The sequence below is a fragment of the Macrobrachium rosenbergii genome, chromosome 35 (assembly GCF_040412425.1).
Source record: "Macrobrachium rosenbergii isolate ZJJX-2024 chromosome 35, ASM4041242v1, whole genome shotgun sequence".
Taxonomy (NCBI): Eukaryota; Metazoa; Arthropoda; class Malacostraca; order Decapoda; family Palaemonidae; genus Macrobrachium; species Macrobrachium rosenbergii.
Window position 1 is genome coordinate 147,334 of NC_089775.1, and position 21,144 is coordinate 168,477.

The following is a 21,144-nucleotide window of genomic DNA, read 5'->3' on the forward strand; positions in this document are numbered from 1 at the left end:
TCGATAGAAACGTTTTGTTCCAAGATGGCAACTCCCAAAAGTTCGCGTAAATTTTTTGTACCTTCATACTGAAGTCATTGTACTGGGGCACTTTCGGCTATTCATTGCCTTTCCACAGTCCTGATATAATGGAGTAGGAATCTGAAAGCTTGAAGATTTCTTGGTGAAAATGAATGACCCACTCAGAAAACAAACCTGCTGCTTGTATCGACTTTGTAGGGTCGAGGAGCTTGGCAAATGTATAATGTGATTCTTTGGGTACCTTGGAATTTGAAATCAATGAGGCCTACTAGTTAATAAGGGTTTTAAAATCTAAGAGGAGTAGGACTGATTGTGGAATTTACCCAACACTTGACGCTCAACCATCGAGGCAAAAGTGCCCAGATAAATTACTTATCCAGATCAACATAATTTGCAGAGTTCCTGATAATTGCTTTCAAAAACTCTTACTGAACAATTTCACACATTTTTATCTGGGATCAGCAAATCAGCTTAGGATACCCGCTTCAAAGAGTACCGACTACTTATCGTACGTAAGAAAATAACACCAACAGCACATTAAAAAGAACTTTATTGTAAGTAGGTTAAACATTACATTAGATTACAGAGCCTCGGCTCTTGAAAATAAAATCTGACTCAATTATTTGCACTTAGGCTTCGAAACGCTAAATGGATCACCACTTCTTTAGCTAAATATTGCCAATATGATAAATGTATACTTCTTTTTCTTTCTACAGACTGCCGTCCTTGTAGGCTAGAGAACTGTCCTTTACCCATTCAAGTAAATGAATTTTGAAAATTCATTAAATTAAAATGACTTCACCAGAACCCTGAATTACTCTTGAATACAACATGGCACCTTGGGTGCCAATCTCGTTCAGATCTAATAAGCATTACGGTAGGCATCGTTGAAAGGGGTTAAAAATCTTGGTTACAAACTGAAAAAATATCCATATAAAATATTTAGCGTATTCTCAATACGGTACTAGGGTCTAACCGTGGTGCTCGGCTCAGCTTCCTACCCAAAGACAACTACTGTACACATTTCTAGGACGTCATCGACACACAACTGCTTGAAGCTATGACATGAGAAATCTGAGAATGATTTCATTCTTCCTGAGAGGTTAAAAGCTTGAGGTAGTCGTATAGTATTACAAATCATTAAAAAAACTCTCTTTTTTAATGAAGGAACTTTCGTAAAAAAATCTTAAAACCTATTGTGAGCTGCTGAGAACATCCAAATCAAATCCCGGTTCCGAGGTGTCTAGACCCTGAGTCGTACGTCTACGTCATGTTTTCTCTACGTGTGGCTATACTGTAAGCTGACAACGACAGCAACTTCTCCCCAAATAAAATCTCTACGTGTAGGCAATGAGATCTCTCTTAAAACCAAAAACCAACATACAGTGTCTTCATACAATAGTAAAATCTTACTCTAACGCCACCGCCCACGGCTTCACCGGCCGCAGGAGGTCGCTACATGTAAATAATGCATAATAAAGACTTGAGGATTAAAGTCACGTACGGTACTGTAGTGACAAGGATTAAATATAAATCTCTTATCACCGTATTCAATACAGAATCACCCGTTTCAATTTACAATTCACTTTGATACAAGCACAAAAATTTGAAGTCGCATATTCTATGCAACGAGTTCAATCCTTACCTTTGTGCAGGCTAAATGTATTAAAACTATGTTATATAAACAAACATTAATACTTTCCTTACGCTAAGAATGAGGTAGATGCATCTGCCATCTTGGTTGAATTCGTGGAAGAGGAGGAGGAGGAGGAGGAGGAGGAGGAAAAGAAACCTCAACAGAAATATTAAGTCAAGTTGGCTACAAGGCAGCCATCCGTCCATCCCTCAAAGAGAGGTTTGTACACAAGAAAATTCTCCAGGTCTCTTAAAAATACAAATTCTCATTACAAAATCATGACAGCGTTTTAATCTTACAAGCGATGTAGCGTCCACCACTAGCAGGAAACCTTGACTTAACATTTTTGTGACTATAAAAACATTTCATACCCGTTTCTACTCTTAAAACAACACATCTGCCGTAACATGTTTACACGAAAGATGATCCACAATTTCATCTTCAGTAATGGCTACATAAAAGGAGTATATTAACATAAAACTGGATCCCTGAGTTTTTTTTTTTTTTAGTTTGAGACGATACCTAGAAAGACCTGGAAGTTACAACTCCGACTGGGGACGTTCCCTAACATCGTACAGTATGCAAAAATTACGTCCTGCCCCAGTTCCAAGCTGCAAGGTTCTTTCTGGAATTCGCCTCACAATCTACGGACCACATCGAATGTGGAAAGGAACAATTGACAGTTTCATCCTGAGCACCACAAGAAATTCTTCTCAAAAGGAAAAACATTGCCTAATCCCTTCTGAGTCGGCGTAAAAAAATTCTTCTTCATTTGCTATCACCTGCCACTACAAGGAGTGTAGTGATCCACAAACTGAAATAAAATTCAAAGTTCCTATGTACAGTATGAAGTCCCTTTTCACTTAAATTACAAAAAGTTACCCTGTATTAATCTCCATAATCTCAAAACTATGATTGAACCACCACGGCATTACAAAATAAACGTACATTACCTGTAAAATTTGTACGATGTTACATCAACACTTTGTACTGTATAATAAAGACACTTTACTGCGAAGACCATCGCTGGAACTTAACCCTATCTGATTTCTAATAGAAGTAGAGAGAGATTACGCGGTCACTAGCAACCGACTCTTCAAAATACCTGCACGCGATTGTTACCAAAATCGACAACTATTATGTAGCCTTCCGGCGAGACGCATATTCCGCTGGGGCGGTCTAGCTGACCGGGGCCAGTGCCAGGTGTTCCGAACTTGCACAGAAAATTGCCGTTGGACTGGAAGATCTGGACGCGGTGGTTCCGAGAATCTGCGACGATGAGGTTCCCCTCCTGATCGATTGCAACGCCCTGTGGTCTCAAGAACTGGCCGTTGATGGTGCCCTCGCACCCCAAGAAGCGGGCCGTCTGGAAGTCTGGGTCGATCACTAGCAGCCTGTGGTTGTTGAAGTCTGTCACCACAATGTGTCCATCTTGGTTGAAACACACGCCTCTTGGAGAATCGAAATGCTTCCAGAGCGAGCCTTCAAAACCATACTTATTCATGTACGTGCCGTCTGGCAGGAAGACTTGTATGCGATGGTTTCGAGTGTCCGACACCACGATGAGGCCTTCGTCGTTCACCGCGACGTCCCACGGGTAATTGAACTGCCCGTTCTTACTCCCCTTCTCTCCAAATTTGAACAGAAACGTACCATCAAAAGTGAAGACCTGTATGCGGTGGTTATCTTTGTCTGCGACCACAATCCTACCCATGTGGTCCGCAGCAACCCCGGCCGGCCTGTCAAACTGACCCGGCCGAGTCCCGGCGCTGCCAAAGGCGTGATGGAAACTGCCGTCCGGGTTGAAGACCTGTACGCGGTTGTTGCTGCGATCGGCAACGATGATGTGCCCTTCTTTGTCGCAGCAACAACCCCACGGACGGCACAGCTGCCCTTCTCCTTCGCCTTCCGATCCGATAGTGAGGAGGACCTGACCCACGTTGCTGTAGTTCCTCCCGCACTTCACGTCCACGTTGAACGGCGAACCTTTGACGTGGAGCCCGTGGAGGAGGACGCTTATGACGTGCTGCCCTTCGAGCTGCGGCTGGTAGGTGACGAAATAGGACCCGTTACCCTTATCCTGAACTTCGCCCCTGAAATAGAGACCGTCCGGCCCGTGGATGATGATACGCACCTGGTCTCCTCCCGTGTGGCGGGGATCTCCCAAGTGATCCTTTGCATGCACCATGAACGTTGAGATTCTTCCACGCAGGGCCTGTCGGAGGCCACGCCCGAAGGCGAATGAATTCGGAGCGAAACCCGAGGACGATATGTGTCCCATGTTGTTGACGGCCTGGAATATGCTGACGTCCGACATGGAGAACGAAATGTGGTCGTCTTCGTGCGGGCTGAGGTGTGCCTTCACTTGCCTTAATTCGTGCATATCTGCAACGGCTTGGTTTCGTATCTGAATTAAGTCCAGTTGATTTGGGGAGTCCACAGCCGTGCCTATCGTATCAACCGTGTGGTTAAGTCTAGCTAGGGCTGAGCTAAGGTCATCTACTTGGTCCTTGAGCGTTTTGCCTTTCACAAGGCGAATCTTCTCCACTTTATTCAGCAGCTTGCGTTCTCTCTCCTCTATGGCCGTGATGTGTCGCCTGATGGTATTCCGCACGTCGCTAGCCACCGTCTGGGCTCTGATGTCCACGCGATCGACCATCCTCTTCGTCACTCCAATGCTGTCCTCAATCGCCCGAATGCCGCTCCGAGCCTCCGTCAACAGCCTGAGGGTGTCGTTGCGCGACGTCTCGAGGGCGTCCTCCAAAAAGACAAAAGAGTGGCCCCTGTGGCCCTGCGACGTACACTCGCGACATATAGGAACATTGCACACCTCACAATAAAATCTATACAGCTCTACTTCGTGGTGACTACAGTAGGTCAAGGTCGTGCCGAGTGACGAATGGGGAGGTATTGCACCTGGGGGCGAGGACAGCCCCATGGGAACGCGGCTGTTCTCTTCCGGCATGTAGCTCCTACTGCACGTACTGCTGCTGGGGGAGAGCGACACGACCCCGTTGCTCTCTCCGTCGGACAGGGGCACGATGAAGTGGTCTTTCGTCAAACGCACGCGTTGGTGGGCCCTCACGCAGGAGTCACACAGAGCTTCGTTGCAATCCTGGCACCTCGAAGAGGCGTGCTGACCCTCGTCACAGCTGGCGCACAGGTAGAACCGCCTCCTGCCGCCGTCGCTCGGCATGTGGGAAAACGTACGAATCTGGTCGCTGTTTGGGAGGAGGGGCGTCGGAATTGGCAAGCTCAGGAGCCCGCTCGTTGGCGACTGGGACGCCTCGTTGTTGGGGGAGACCATCTCGAGGATGGAGGGCAAGAGGAAAGGGGACCCCGTGCTGAGGGGCTGGTCGAGGTTGATCTTGGCATGGCAAGTGGGACAAGTGATGGTCGTCCCAACAGCCAGAGACTCCAGGCAGGCTCTGCACATGCTGTGAAAGCATGGCAAGACTCGCGTGTCTTCCAGGGCGGACCTGCACAGCGGGCAGGTTCGGCCGAGGCTGTCGTTGCCGAAATCAAACCCACTTCTTCCGCTTGCAATGCTCACGGCTAGGCTGAGTCCACTCAGCCTCTCCCTGTCGCCTACTCCATCTATCCCGTCAACTATTGCGCCGAGTCCGGCGGCACCCAACCCATCCATATGGTCATTATGTCCTCCTGGGAATGCACTAGCCATCCTGCAAACAAGAACACTGTCTCAGAAATTGTTACACGACCACAAAATCGACATTAAAATGCAATAATGGAATGTTCTATTAGAAAATACAGTTTTAGTCCTAAGCAATACTGTAACAAAGTTAAAAAATTGCTTTCAAATACTATAATACATACTCAAGGTTATTCACAGTGACTATACTAATGTCACTTATCGTCTAAGAACCAATCTTGCATGACAAACTGTTGCCAGTTGAGAAATGACAGATTTCTCATTAAGCTATTTTATACATAAAAACTGCCGATAAGCGTAAAAAATAACCATTACACTCTCCCTGGTAATGAACATTCAGATTTTGTTGATTAACAGCGACTGAACCCACCAAAGGAATAAAGTATAGCATCCTTCAACAAAGAAATACAGTGTTTTTATAGAGATTGGTTTAATCTTAAGGCATACTTCAGCATAAGCATAAGAGTTAGTTTTCAGTACCAAGACTGACAAATACGTGGGCATCACAAAGGTAGAACCGTAGCAGAAAAACTAATTGAGCTGGTGCTACTTTGCTATAGCATCTGAGCGGCAAGAGTATCAGAAAATTTTAGATGAATGTCAGCGTCCATTAGAATTCTCTGCAAATGTTTTGAGAGAGAGAGAGAGAGAGAGAGAGAGAGAGAGAGAGAGAGAGAGAGAGAGAGAGAGAGAGAGAGAGAGAGCGCCATTCTGATGAGAGGACTAGTTCGCAGGACAATCAGGATGTGGCTGCATGCCTTGAACAATGAACTGCTTACAAAATTTAAGTCAAAATTCTCAAGGCATGTAGACATTACAACAAAAAATGCAATGTGGTAGCAACTCAAATTACCAGATGCTTGAAAGCAAGGCTTTCCAACAAGCAAAATCTGATGAATAACAGATTGCAGTAGCATAGCCTGAATTCAAACACCCAATTTACCACATCTAACATTGTAATTATGTAAAGAAATCTCTCAAGTTCAGGGACAATCTACAGTAACCAAAAAACATCATGAACTTTTCGGAGATCAGAATAATTAGGGGTAAAAGAAACTAACTTTGTCTATCTAACTCACGACACCTTTGAAATACTGTGGGTATTTTAAAAGACATGAAATGTAGATATCGAGTTAACCGGATAACTCTGTCGCTCCTAGATCCCCACACAATATGCAAAAGTATTCATTCTCAGACAGCTTTCGCTGAGAAGTCAGAAGATTAGAACAAACGAGAAAACATGCATTTAATGCCGCTGAAAGGGGAATTGACAGTGAGACAGTCTGAACGGTATAACAGGAGGAGAAACCTTTTGCAGATGCACTAAGAAACGATTGTTAGGAAACGGTGGAAGTAAGATGGAAGAAAGATATGAACAGAGGTACAGTCAAAAGGAATCAGAGTTGCAGGTACGGGCCTAAGGAAGGGTAAGCAATGCCTACGGTGTACCACACGTGGTGCACTGATGACACTACCCTACGGGGCAGTTAAAAAGGATACGAAGCTACTTACTTGCACAATGTAGGCCCACACCAGAGCCACCAAAAGTATGGTCCATCATCTAAACGATAACATCTGGAAATAACAAAAACTCGTTAATGCTCATCTCGAGTGGAATGAAATTCCTGATTAAACAATGGCAATGGCTGAATTACGGTCACCACAGAAGCATCTATAATTCTCCCGTGATCTGGTGAATATTTTATTATTATTGACCCCTTTGAGATTCTGGTTGATCAAGCACTGACTGCTTGGGAAGAGTAATTTATTCTTTAATTGCTTGCTGTAAATTTCAGTTTCACTGTCGTCTTGAAGCTACGTGCTTTGGAATTTTAAAGAACATTACAAAATTTAGCTAAAAGCTTGAATTTTCCTGAAGAACATTACAAAATTTAGCTAAATGCTTGAATTTTCCTGAAGAACATCACAAAATTATAGCTAATAGCTTGAATTTTCCTGAAGAACATTACAAAATTTAGCTAAAAGCTTGAATTTTCCTGAAGAACATGACAAAATTATAGCTAATAGCTTGAATTTTCCTGAAGAACATTACAAAATTTAGCTACAAACTCGAATTTTACTTGAGAAATAAGTCAATATGCAAAGATGGTGTTCGCTAAATACATTCTACAGGTGAACTAATTTACAGTCATATCAGAATCTCAAAGCTGACATCAGCATGTCAGCCCCTGACATCAGATTCTCAAAATGGCTTCTGTGGTGACATCTTTCGATTCAATAATGACACCTCTCTCTAAGCACCAAATATCTTGTGAACAGATGATCAAATTTTGATGAAATTTGGTTCAGATTCTTAGCCCAAATGAATCAAAGAGATTCGGCTGGAAAAATTTGTACTTAACATATAAATAACCAATTATTCTTTCCATGCAATCATAAAAACAAAACTATATTGTTCGAATATACTGAATATAAAATTATTTTTTCATTGAAATCTTTAAACCCCGGAATAGACATAAATTAGGCCTTTTTAAGGACTTTCCAAATATAATAAATACTTCAGCAATTTGGGAAACTAATATATTTATAAATATAATTGGCACAATTTTGACTTTCAGGAAACTTGGGAAAATTAAGTATATCTCAACATACACTAAAACACTAACTGGTCAATTTCAATAAAATATACATTATACATATATATATATAGTAAATTTACATCACATTCAACTCTATAGCAATAACGAAAAACAATAAAATACATGACACTAACCCCCAATAGCAGATCATACATCCATACCTACATCTACATGCCTAACACACAACCACAATCAATTCATCCAATTCATCCATCAAATCCAACTATAAACTAACAATAAATTATATTAACAACACATCACCTGACTCCAATGGAAGGTATTTTCCCGCTATCGGCGAACCACATTAAATACACTTGTTAAGTGACGAGAAAGAATGTTGTACAGTCGCCCTACACACGGACACGTAAGTGTCACTACTGCCGTGTTCGAGAGAGAGAGAGAGAGAGAGAGAGAGAGAGAGAGAGAGAGAGAGAGAGAGAGAGAGAGAAAGGTCGTTCGGTACGCAAACGGAAGAGAAAGATTGGGGAGGGGAGAGAGTGGGAGAGAGGGGGTGGGGGAATGAGTCACATACATCAACATAAAATATATATTTTATATATATATAATTTATATAATTATATATAATATAATACAGTAAATCATGGCGGCCCCGCCATTGAGGAGAACAGATATACTATCGCTTTTTTCCGGTTTAAAACGAACTAAAACCGCTTTAAAACCACTAAAATATTATAATATACAAAAAATCCAATAAACATACAAAAAATACACAAATAAATACTTATATATATATGAAATAAACGTACACGTTCCGTATCTAATGTCACAAATTCTTCCGCCCACAGACACACACACACACTATAGTACTATTCTTGGGAGGAAGAGGCTTATATTGCACCCAATAACCTCTCTCTCTCTCTCTCTCTCTCTCTCTCTCTCTCTCTCTCTCTCTCTCTCTCTCTCTCTCTCTCTCTCTCGCTAGCTAGGCGTGCATGCGCGCTGTCCACACACACACACACACACACACACGGCTATGGAGGCATTAGAAATAAATAGGCTCATACGAACATGAAGTCTTCCCCCCAAACGCCGGCGTGTATTTATGTATATCTTTAAGTATATTTCTCGCTTTAAAATACACTCGGTTTTATAATAATATTCACAAATACACAAATATTATTATCAAGTGCTTGATAAAAGCACATTCGTGGAATTATCTAGAGTTATAAAATTCCAAACGAGTAACTTTCGTTAATGGCGCCCTTTTTATTTTTTTTTTCATCACGTAGCATTCCGTCTCTCTCTCTCTCTCTCTCTCTCTCTCTCTCTCTCTCTCTCTCTCTCTCTCTCTCTCTCACCAATTCGACGAAGGGAACACACGGGAAACGAGGAAAAGGGGGGAGGGGGGAGAGGGAGGAGGGAGGGACCCCACCATAAAATCTTGAGGCCTACGTACATAACCAGCCGCAAGAAATTAAATTAGGCCTATGTAAGAGACCAAATGGAATAATGGCAAATATTCTCACGTAGATAATCTAGAAAATAATTCAATTTAACTTAAATAATTCGAGATCTAGAAAATAACTAGATAAAAGTAGTCGGCGTTTCTAGTCAATTCTCGAAGGAGGGCTGCTGCTCACAGCAGTAGCAGCACTGCTGCTGCGGAGAGAGAGAGAGAGAGAGAGAGAGAGAGAGAGAGAGAGAGAGAGAGAGAGAGAGAGAAGCAGCCGGCGGATGAGCTAGTAGGCCTAGGGTGGGCCTAGGCCTATACCTTCTTTCATAAAAACTTACTCGCTAGCCAACACACCCAGCAAGGTCATGGCTACACGAGGCTACTATACACAGGCTCTTGACAATATCCAGATTACACACACATACACATACACACGTACACATACATACATACATACACAAACCACATGTCAGAAGCCACATTCAAAAGTAACGTTCGGTCAAGGGTGCAAACACACACATAGATAGGCCTACGGCGTTCCTAGCTTAGCAACTAGGAAAAGACAATAGCAGAATAAATAAATAAATAAATAAATAAATAAATAAATAAATAAGGAATAAGGACAATAAAAAGATACTTCACGGACTTCATAACATAACGGCTTAGCATAGCAACTGATATGTAATGTACAAAAAAAATATATAATTACAGAACATCTGTAGGCCTCTCTCTCTCTCTCTCTCTCTCTCTCTCTCTCTCTCTCTCTCTCTCTCTCTCATTATTACATATTCATCAGTACGTCAGAAACGTGTGTGCAACATACATCCGGGTTTCAAACCCTCAAATTAGGACGCGTTTAAAGGTTTTCGGCAAAAAGAACCATTGCCCAGACATACGCAGTTAACCGTATGACGTGCCCCAGAGAGAGAGAGAGAGAGAGAGAGAGAGAGAGAGAGAGAGAGAGAGAGAGAGAGAGAGAGAAGCGACATTTCATCAAAGTGTGGGCGCTTAGTAGGAATTACGGGGTATAAGGAACTAGCAATTATTATCTAGACAACTTAACGTTCTACAAGTTGAGAGGTAGATAATCTAATTGCTTTTCTGAGCGTAGAACATGACACTTGTCTAATATAACATCTAGAGAACACTGCAGAACAATCAGATATAACAATAATCGGTATCTATCTTTAATATACTTATTTTGTACTTCCAATTATACTTTCTCTGATCTGAAAGTTTCCCAGAACAGATTCTGTACAATAAAGGCGCACAATCCATTTCATCTTTGTCCGGGACCAATTCTTCAGCTAAATCTAACCTAGAAAAGTCAAAGTTTAGACTGACTGCAGGACAGACTGGTCAAGTTTATAAGTCATTTTAAGTCTAGACTGTCTGCAGGACAGACTGGTCTAGGTATTCTGACTGTGCAGCCTCACCCAAGTAATTAACTCAAGGACAGTCTCATTTCCTAAATTATAATATTTAAGTCCCTTGTCGCTTCCAAATTTCTAACTCTAACAAAGAACTTAAAACAGATTTTAACCTTAACATACAAATTTAACTTAATCTAGCCCAGTGTCATAACTCTGCCGCCTTTTACGTATGACAGTGCAGAAGTGGATTCTGGTTTAAATTTAATATGTTCATTATATTAGTTTAAAAAGTCCTGTTTTTTTACAACTGTTTCCCGTCTCGTATCACAACAATAGCTCAGTTGTGTTTAAACTGACTGATTGGTTTACGTCAGTTAACTTTACTTTACCACATTCTTTAAAAATTACAACATTCTTGTACTACCGAAATGTCAAACTTGACTATCTTACCTCCCCAATATTCTTTTATTTTAAAACCTCAAGAAAATAAATAATCTGGTTAAACAAGACTTTGCATTAATGATTTTAAGACAGTATACTAATGATTTTCCCAAATGGTGCCTTCATTTTTTAATACCCCGAAAGATGCATGTGTGAACTTTTTATATATTTGTGGAATTTGTGAACTTCTTAAATACTTAATCCCTTGCGACTTCCAAGATGTGTTTTTTTTCATTCTGTGTTATTTTTACGTCTATGGAACCTGGATAAAACTAAAACCTCTGGTAAAGTCTTAATGCCACTAAGAACCACTGTACAATACTGGGAAATAAGTTTTTACACTTTCAGTGTAAGAATCTCATTCCCCTTTATGCTTTTGAGACTGACAGTAATATTGTTTGGCTACATTGCTTTGATAAGGTGAACTAATTGCTCAATTTTTCCAGGACCTTCCTCCCTCATCAGACAGCTAACCTGTGGGCCAAAACCTGGTCTTCAAGAGGTAAAATGAGGTAAGGAGGCTTTTTGCCATGCAGGTATCCAGAAAAAAGTCTAGCCCTGACTATTTGGTCAGAGAGAGAGACCTCCTTTTCTCAAAGGTTTGACAGGTGTTATCAGGAGGAACACCTCCCAGTTGCACTATGAAACTGATTTGAGAGTGGAAGGGATATGAATGGAGGTACAGTAAAAGGAACGAAAGGGGTTGCAGCAGCCAGGGGCCGAAGGAACGACAGCACTAACCTCCTCCAGGGGACAGTCCTCTGTTAGACCCCTAGGCCTCCAGAGCAGTCCTTCTGTAGGGGTCAGGATTCCTCCAGTCACAACTCAGGGGGTAGTGCTGTCAGTGCACCCCACGCAGTGCACTGTAGGCATTACCTGAGGGTCTTTCCGGCATCCCTTTTGCTGCACTCAAGATTAGAGGGACTGACAGTTTCACAATTGGAAAACACGGCAGCAACAAGACTGAGATGGCAAAACGGACCCTGGAAATCTAGCACAGATTGTCTTCACGCTTCTAAAGTCAGACTTCCCTGACAGGAAACGCAACGGGAGGATGAATGCCGATCGGACCTTTAACCTCTGAATGGTTTTATACACCAAACTCATTCAACATGGAAATCTTACGTTCCATGTTGCTTCCATAAAATAGATTTCACAGTCCCTGGACTTTAAAAGGAACCATACTTCCAGGTTCCTTTTTAACCAGACTTGCAGAAATACCTTGGCAACTACAAACAAACGTTCACAAGGGTGTTTATTGGTGTCAGTTTGGACCCACCCACTGGGATACACATTGCAACACCTCAATGATAAACTTAATGGCAGCCCTGGAACAAACTTACTAGGGACAGACCCATCTTCTAGTTTACTGCCAAACTTGGAACCGTGATAAATTGGAAGAAGCCCAACTGATCTCTAAGCAATAGATGAAGTACCCAGGGATCATACTGACGGTATCGGCAAGGGTCTGACCGGGCTAATCTTTAAATTCTTCCGTCAAACCTTTTAAAAATATCCACTTTGTCAAAACCAGCATTTCTGCAGCACTGAGAAGTCAAGACTATGCTGTCGTGGAATATTTTCATTTACCAGTCTTTATATCCTCATATAATTATGGAATCTAAAATCTTAAACAAAACAAGGAAACAAATTTGAAGACCCCATCATCAGATGGCTTTCAACTCTAGAAAAGACGTGGGAAGAGGTGACATGTCTAATTTTTCTCTGAGTCAGGAATCTCATTCAAAACTCCTCACAAACTATTGCCTACCATCCCAAAAGGTCAATGAAAGTCACAAGAATGCTTGCTAATAGAAAATGACATTCATATTACCTAATAAAGTGAAACTACAGCTTCTCATAGAGAAGTAAAGCACAACAAAACTATCAACACTGTACAAGATTTAATCGAAAGGTTGTCGTTAAATTAAGCAAAAGAATGACCTAACACCACTTTAAAGCTTAACACTCCAACACCTGAGGAACACTGTCACAAGGGTCTGAATCCACAGAAAAGAGAATAGGTCACAAGGTAAGGTGGAATATAAACTGGAATATAAAATTTCAGGCCAAAGGTCACACACTGGGATCTTTGAGGTCATTCAGCACTGAAAGGTAACTTGAGGTGGTTTTTAAAGTTTAACAGGAGGAAAACTTTGGTTGCATGAAAAAAAAATCGTTGGAAAGTGGAAAATAAGATGGAAGAACGAGAATATGAAAGGAGGTGCAGTAAAAGGAATGAAAAGGTTGCAGCTAGGGGTTGAAGGAAAGCTGCTACGAACCCTAAGCAATGCCTACATTGCACCACACGAGGTGCAATGACAGCGCTAACCCCCTATGGGAAAAGGGGATGGATATATATTCCGTACCCGATTACATACAGAGAACAATGGCTGACACCATAGATACAAAAGTTGTGAAATAATTATTAAGGGTGTAGGTTGTAAGATGGGGTGTGGTACACCATTAAACACTAGTTTGGGGTTGCAGACCTAACCAGACCTGACCTACCTAACCTCGCTTACGGTGCCGTGCCCTGACCTGGCCGGGGGGCTTCAACAATGGACTCGACTCCGTTCGTAGGTACTTCAAACTGTCAAAAACCTCAAAATCTTTTATGTAACACTTTTGTGCACACGACCAACCTCAATTTTCCTATCTTTAGAATCCTGAATCAAGTGCTGCATAGTGTAAAACTAAACAGTTCATACTGCTGTACTGAATAGCACTGAATATCTACCACAAAATTTTAAAGGTTTGAAAAACATGTACTACACTATAAGCATACAATTATGCTTTATTTCCAATGACAAACGTAGCTATAAGTAAATGAACCGATAGCTGAAGTAACGTCTAAAAAACATACACTGACAAAATCTCAAAAGAAATTGGGGACAAACTGAAATATGCTAAAACTCATCTTCCCTTATAACTTACACAGAGAACTTAAAACCTTTTATTTCGGATTTCTTCTTGAAACCAAGAGGGTGATGAGGCAGTAATGCTGAAACCTACGGTAAATGGGGTAAATAAATAAAGATTTGATACAACTGCCCCCTCAAAAGATAGGATATTGAAGCAATGGGGTAACAGGAAGAATGTCGTCTCCAAAACAAAATTTAAAATTAATTTGTTAATGAACTTTACTGTATATACAAAACATGCATTCCAGATCACACGGGCAAATAAAGGTGCATAGTACGTGATATACGTAGCCAATTCAGTGAATGGCGATTATCAGACTAGCCAACATTCACCAAAAACCAGAAACATTCATCACACCGCTCGGAATGACAGCCATTCAAACGACATCCGTAAAATTCAGCCATTCAGGAGCTACCTGTGCGCTTTCATCTCCGCAAAGCCGATAACTTCCGGACTCCCACCTCTCCAGTTCTCCCCCAAACAGATCTGGGATTTCAAACTCCTTCAGTACATAGAGAAGAACAAATGATTAACACGTACTGATACTTTATACGCTCCCCTATAAGTTGCAAAGGGCGATCATTGTCTTATACACGTATGGAACGAACGTTTTCCCTAACTTTTACTTAACACTATACTGGAATCTGACTTCTAATATTCTTATTTAACCTTTCTCAAGAATTCAGCATAAAACAAGAATTATTGGTACTGGAATATGAAATTTAGGCCAGAGGCCAAGTACTGGGCCCTATAAGGTTATTCAGTGCTGAAATTGACAGTAAAAAGGTTTGAAAGGTGTAACAGGAGGAAAACCTAGCTGTTGCACTATGACGGCACTAACCCCCTACAAGGTGAAATATAATTGGCACACCACCACGACGATGCTAGCGTGCAATTTGCTATCTCTTAATTTGTGTGGAATCCTGAGTGTTCTTCCCTAAACTATATATAAATATAAGGACAAAAAGTAAAAATAAAATAATTTTAGATCAAAACAATTTACCCAAACCTACTACAGCACTAAGCTATTTCATTTACTTCAACCTATTTTGATCAAATCATAATTACGCCAAAGATGAGGTTCCTCTATACGCGAGGTGGCATTAAATTTATTCACTCCACGAGCAGAGACTTTAATAAAATATCAACAATCACACAATTCATGCCATTTGAACTGAAGCATTAATCACAAACATTCTCGCAATTATGAAACGAGAGGTCAGCCGAGTATCGAGCTTTCCCATGAACAGACCAAGAGAATGAGCAATGCGTAACTGATAAAACCAAATAAAATTTAAGCAAAGGTAGGTCTGGGAAATTACCCCAAAGGTACCAAAGGACCTCCACCGCTCGAAATGTTCAAGGGCAGGAACTTAAGGACATAGACCTGTTGGATTTGATAGTGTGGCAATAGACAAAAGGCCCCCACAACCACGAAACCCCAGAATCTGGCCGATTGAGAAGCCATCCGACAATCATCTTGAAAAAGCCTTTTAAAAAAATTGACAAACCAAGATATTCCACAGAAAACGAGACGGCACCCCGCAAATAAGACGAAAGGCTGCATCATAAGCCTGCTATGCTAGACACAGACTTTTAGAACTGCAGAACAAAAGCTTCCTCCTCAAAACGTGCATCTTACCTGTTGCAATTCAAATTTCAATACAGCAATCCTTCATATTTGACTGAATTGAATACTGACTTTAGGCCCCAGGCCAAGCACTGGGGGACCTATGAGGTCATTCAGCGCTGAAACAATCTGACAGTAAAAAGGTTTGAAAGTTGCAACGGGAGAAAAACCTCAAAGCAGTTGCACTATGAATCAATTAAGAACCTTAAGTAATGCCTACAGTGAACCTTCATATTTGCTCCAAAATAAGTGTACCTTAGTTTAACCAGACCACTGAGCTGATTAACAGCTCTCCTAGGGCTGGCCCGAAGGATTAAGACTTCTTTTATGTGGCTAAAAACCTATTGGTTACCCAGCAGTGGCCAGCCAGAGACTTGAACTCGGGCCTACCAGAGTGCTAGCCGAGAACTCTACCGATTCGTCCAACGGGGAACTCATTTTTGCTCCAGGTAATGACATGAGAGATACCATAGCTATCAAGAGGTAATGTAGTTGGCAAACGACGAATACAGGTACAAACATACGCCAGCTTAGAGCTTCTCAGCAATTCCAAAAATGCAAAGGGAAAATTTAATGTTACAAAGGACTGTAATAACTGCTAAATATAGGTCAACGTTAACTGTATTAAACGTTTGCTGGCTTATCCAAATTAATGTTCTCTTCCTGGAATAATAAAATTCCTAATTTTTAAAATCACATACAGAAAACCACTTTTTTTTAAACAGGAAACTCTTGCTGACTAAGAGGGCTTATACAGATTAGTTCTGAAGCTAAAACCAGTATGAATTTGCAAAACTCAAAAAAAGGATTTCAAAATTGTGCAAAGAAAAATTACAACTGTAGAATTTAGGCCAAATGTTTTTATTTATTGTATTCCGAAATGTGTTCTAGATACGGTCATCAGATCAATTAATGTTCCAGGCTTCCTGTAGGGCTGCCGCAAAGAATTTGTTCTTGAATGAGAAAAACTTGAGCAAAGTTTCCTTAGAAAATTTAACATTGCCTGTGTGTGTCGTACCATTCAATCTCTACATTACCTATGGAGCTATCAAAGAATCACCACATACAAGAAAGTATTCACAGCTTCTCAGGTATTCGACAAAAATTTCAACGCCAAAGAGAAGCCGTAATCCCAAGAATACCCTTACCAAGCCATATTGTACTGATTAGTGCCAGAATTTGCCTACAATATTGAAGACTTAGAACACAAGTACTGTAGTGTCAAACTCAACTGGCTTTAACTAACCTAAGTCGAAAAGAAGTTTTTTCTATTTGTGATGCTATACCTTACTAAGCAGACTTCAAATTCTAGTACCTACACATTCTCCAGATTTGTTCCCGCTGTGACCAACTTATGGAAGGATCGTTCTAGTACGTTAGCAAGTGTTCGAACTTCGGAGGTTCAAACCAGGCGAGCCTTATCTTTTTCTTTTTATTTCTCTTCTATTTCGTTTCCCATACTAATTTGCTCTACATACTGGCGCCCTGAGTTCGAGGAAATCTAAAGTTTAATAACCTAACCTAACCTTGCCACGTATGCATTACTTATCCCAACTGATAGCTTTACATTCTGCAGATTTATAAAAAATCATAGTTAACTTGAACAGCTGAAACTGAAAACGTTTGCGTTAAGTTGTCATGCTATAAATTGCTTATCTCTGCACAATCTCGCAGTTCTCAAGACAAATATATTCAAATGAAAATGCAAATTGAAATTTTTTTGGAAGATTAATTGGGCCAAGAGAGCCCCTTCCAGCCGATAAAATAGGAACCCCAAACTTAGAAAACATACAAACACACGAGAGAACTCATCTGATATCCTGGGAACTCGAGAGCTAAATGCTCGTAGGACCTAGGAAATTGAAAAAAAGCTCGAGCGAAACGTATCTTAAGAGCTTTTGAATTAAGGTACCAAGAACTTGAACTCAGTTGTGATTCAACTAACTTTATTTTCTCATATTAACAGCCCCAATAGACTGATTATGTTGTTTTTTGCCATTCATTTTATGCTAATGCATGTCCTGAGTTTTGTGCAAGCAAAGGGGCAGTCTCCTGAGGGTTGCCTCAAATGCATGACGCGTTACTTGCAATGCCACAGTTCTTGCAATAACGAAAGCTATATGCGAGGAAAAGCAGTTTCCTGACATCTGTCCCTCGACCGAACTGCAAATTTCCAATACGTTAACTTTCACAGCAAATTTTGTAACTGGGATACAACCTAACAGCAAATTTAGAACAGAGATACAACCTGACACAAAGTCAAGGCCTTTGCCCTCATGGGAACAAATCAAAACTCGGTTAAGTTCAAGCGGAAAGCCCTGGACCCCAGCTCGCTTTGAACTTTGATGCACAACCTAGCTTATGGAACTTGAACATCCTATACCTCAAGCTATTAATACAACGGCAAGCTCAAAATGAGTGACGTGACATGTATGGAATAGAAAACATGCCTTTGCCCGACTGGACTCAAAAATCCAAAATCAATGGCCAAATTATATACAAACATTTACTCTGGTGGGCCATTGTACGGTTTCAAAATAAGGTGCTTCTTATATATTTTATAATTGTCTTTTAGTGTTTTCTCATCAGTATTGTAGCTCCTACAGACTATTAGACTTTTTAGTTCTTTTTCGAATTTGCTCAGATCTAAATTTGCTGCGATGTTTTGAAAATTTGCAAGCGGGTCGAAGGACAGGTGTCAAGGAACTGCTTATTCTCGCATTCAGCTTTCCTTATTGCAAAAATATCTAATGGCCTGGGACCTCAAGAGCTAAATGCTCACAGAGCCTAGGAAATCAAAAAAAAGCTCGAACGAAACTTATCTTAAGAGCTTTTGAATTAAGGCACCAAGACTAGGCCTGAAGATACCAACATTTAAAAGTACCATATTCCTAAACATATACTTAATTAAAAAGCTTCTAAAAGATTAAACTTAAATGGATGCCTGCTTCATACAGCCATAAATAAAAGTTATATGAATACAGCAACCATTATGACTAGGTAAGGCATTCCCATCAATGACTGGGCTCTGCTATAACTGCTATGAAAGAATATATCAGTACACTTCAGAAAATGGACATATTGATATATGATGGTCCAAGGCCCCCAGAAATACATTACTCTGTAGTATTACCCTGCTACCAAATTACACACCTGTTTGACATGTGTGTACCTGACATCGGCCCCTTAAAATCCAACTGCGATTTGTGGAGAAACTGAATTAACTAACTATACAATGTACCATGGAAGGTACTAAGTTTGACTGACCTAACTTCGTACCTTTGCAATTTGTGAAAATACTAAATTTAACAGGCACCAAGTTCTTTGGACACACAAGAATTTATGAGGGGGTTTTAACACTTAAGTCTGTTCTGAATTCAAGATCTAGCAACAACGGGAAGCAAGAGTAACAAGATTATCTGAATTTGAAGCTAATGCAAGATCTACATCATTGTGGCATAAGCTTGGTCTCTAAACCACCAGAAGACTATTGCCTTTGACACTTTTGATCATAGTGCACTTCTAAACTATACTGTATTGTGTTAAAAGTGCATAGCAACATCGTTTTATCGACAAAGCGTTCTAAATTAACCTATATCTTGGTTAGGCTCAATTTGAAAACCTAACCTAACTCAGTCCAGTGCTTAGGCCTACTCATGCTATATCACTATTTCAATGTGCCAGCCAAACCAACAAGTTTTCCTACAATTACTTAACCATACTTAACAAATAATACTTCTAATACATTTCTGTAGGCCTAAAAAAGGCCTACCAGACACCTTAAGACCACCAAAAGTGAATTAATTATAGCCTAGGCTAGAGAGGACTTTAGAAATACAAATGACTGAAAAAAACAAACTTTGATCATAATTAAATAACTTAACCTACAAGGCTACCATGCTTTCAGTTAATGAGGCCTATGCTATTATATAAAATCATAAGAGGCCTAAGCCTACAACAGGCTAATTCTAATTGACATATGAATCATTATGACCTAAAGAAGATGATAACTTTAAACAATCCCAACTTAAAAGCCCAACAATCATAAAACCGGCTCAGGATACCATCAACGAATGCCTAGGCCTACTGAAAACTTCAGAATTTAAGCCTATGGAAGAAGTTCCGGTCAATATTCCGCCTGGAAAGTTAGAAGCCAAAAAAAGAGGATGAAGTTGGTCAGAGATGGTTCCTTCGCCATTTATAACCGAAAATACCCAAGCGTCAAAGGCCGTAGGCCTACGGGATAGCATTTAACGTCAAGGCCTCTGATATCTGACCTTTTTAATCGTAATATATCGGTTTTAATACACGAAATGGGTGCGAAATAAGTTATTCTATCGTTAAATGAGGCTAAAATACCTTAATATACCATACTAAATCTCTCCCGGGCATCAAAATAACATCGGATTTTCGGCCCACCCGAAACTGGCGGCTAGGTTCGTAGGCCTACGCACACAGACGTGCGTCCTGGAAATTACGGAGCGAATTACGTTCGGAATTACGGCATTTCCGGGACGTCCGGGGGTCAAGAGGAGGTCAGGAGGTCAAGAAGAGGTCAAGGCATTCAAATCCGGGCGAAAAATTGGTATAATTAAGTAGGCATAGCCATTCCATAGGCCTGGAACGTCCAGGAAATTCCAGTCGGAATTCCGGCACTTCCAGCAACGTCAGGTGGTCAGCGAGGGTCACGGGGTTACACCTAAGGCCTTAAAGGGGTCATACTTAAGGTCACAAGGGCAGGGCGAGGTCGAAAGCACGTGCGGGGGGTCACGGAGAGGAAATTCCACCGAGATCCTCCAGACCTTCGTTTAGTCCTATTTAATCCCGATTTCCGCCGCTTGCGGGACGTAACGTCCGCGGAACGCCCTTCGCACAAGTGTGGGGATGGCGTCCCCACCGCCCGGAACACCTGCCATGCCCGCAGGACCCGGGGGCACGTCAAAAATTGGGCACAAATGAGACCCTCCTCCTAAGATGGAGGCTGCCATGACGAATTTCTGAGCAATTTCCCCCCCTAAGACCCCATGCAGACTTTAAGGCCCGTTTGGGACTTTCAGGTCCCACCTCACCTTTGCTAATGCTGACGAAGGCTACGTGAAGGGTGAGACGCGCATTCCCGTGTCCTCGTCTCCGGCATAACGTCGTTCGGGTGGGCCAATTTTCACGGGATTTCGGGACCGCCCATGACGGTATACCTACACGATCAACGGCTGCGGCACAACTGAAGAAGTGTGCGTCTTGGCCCGTGGGATATAAGCGAGATTTCTTTCGCTCGTTTCGCTGCGCTTCGGTCGGTTTCTTTTCGCTTCGTCTGGGTTAAGTCGATTTTGAATGCATTTAACGTGAGATTCGCGGTGCCCAGACGCAGGATTTATATGTGATTTAACGTCAAATTTAACATAGAATTCGTTAATTTAACCTAAGTCCCTTT

The 21,144-nt window shown here is 41.2% G+C and overlaps 1 protein-coding gene across 1 annotated transcript; it reads right to left on the reverse strand.

The window, feature by feature from the left end:
* Positions 1-555: 555 nt before the first annotated feature.
* LOC136856269 (E3 ubiquitin-protein ligase TRIM71-like) lies at positions 556-20,923 on the reverse strand. The gene is made up of 3 exons (XM_067133962.1): positions 20,783-20,923; positions 6,843-6,905; positions 556-5,340 (listed from the first exon to the last, which is right to left on the reverse strand). Exon 3 carries the CDS (start codon positions 5,337-5,339, stop codon positions 2,754-2,756), a length of 2,586 nt encoding a protein of 861 aa, XP_066990063.1. The 5' UTR covers position 5,340; positions 6,843-6,905; positions 20,783-20,923; the 3' UTR covers positions 556-2,753.
* Between the last annotated feature and the right edge of the window lie 221 nt (positions 20,924-21,144).

Excerpts from the sequence above, each read along its gene's own strand:
- LOC136856269 (XM_067133962.1), bottom strand. The coding sequence starts at position 5,339 with ATGGCTAGTGCATTCCCAGGAGGACATAATGACCATATGGATGGGTTG.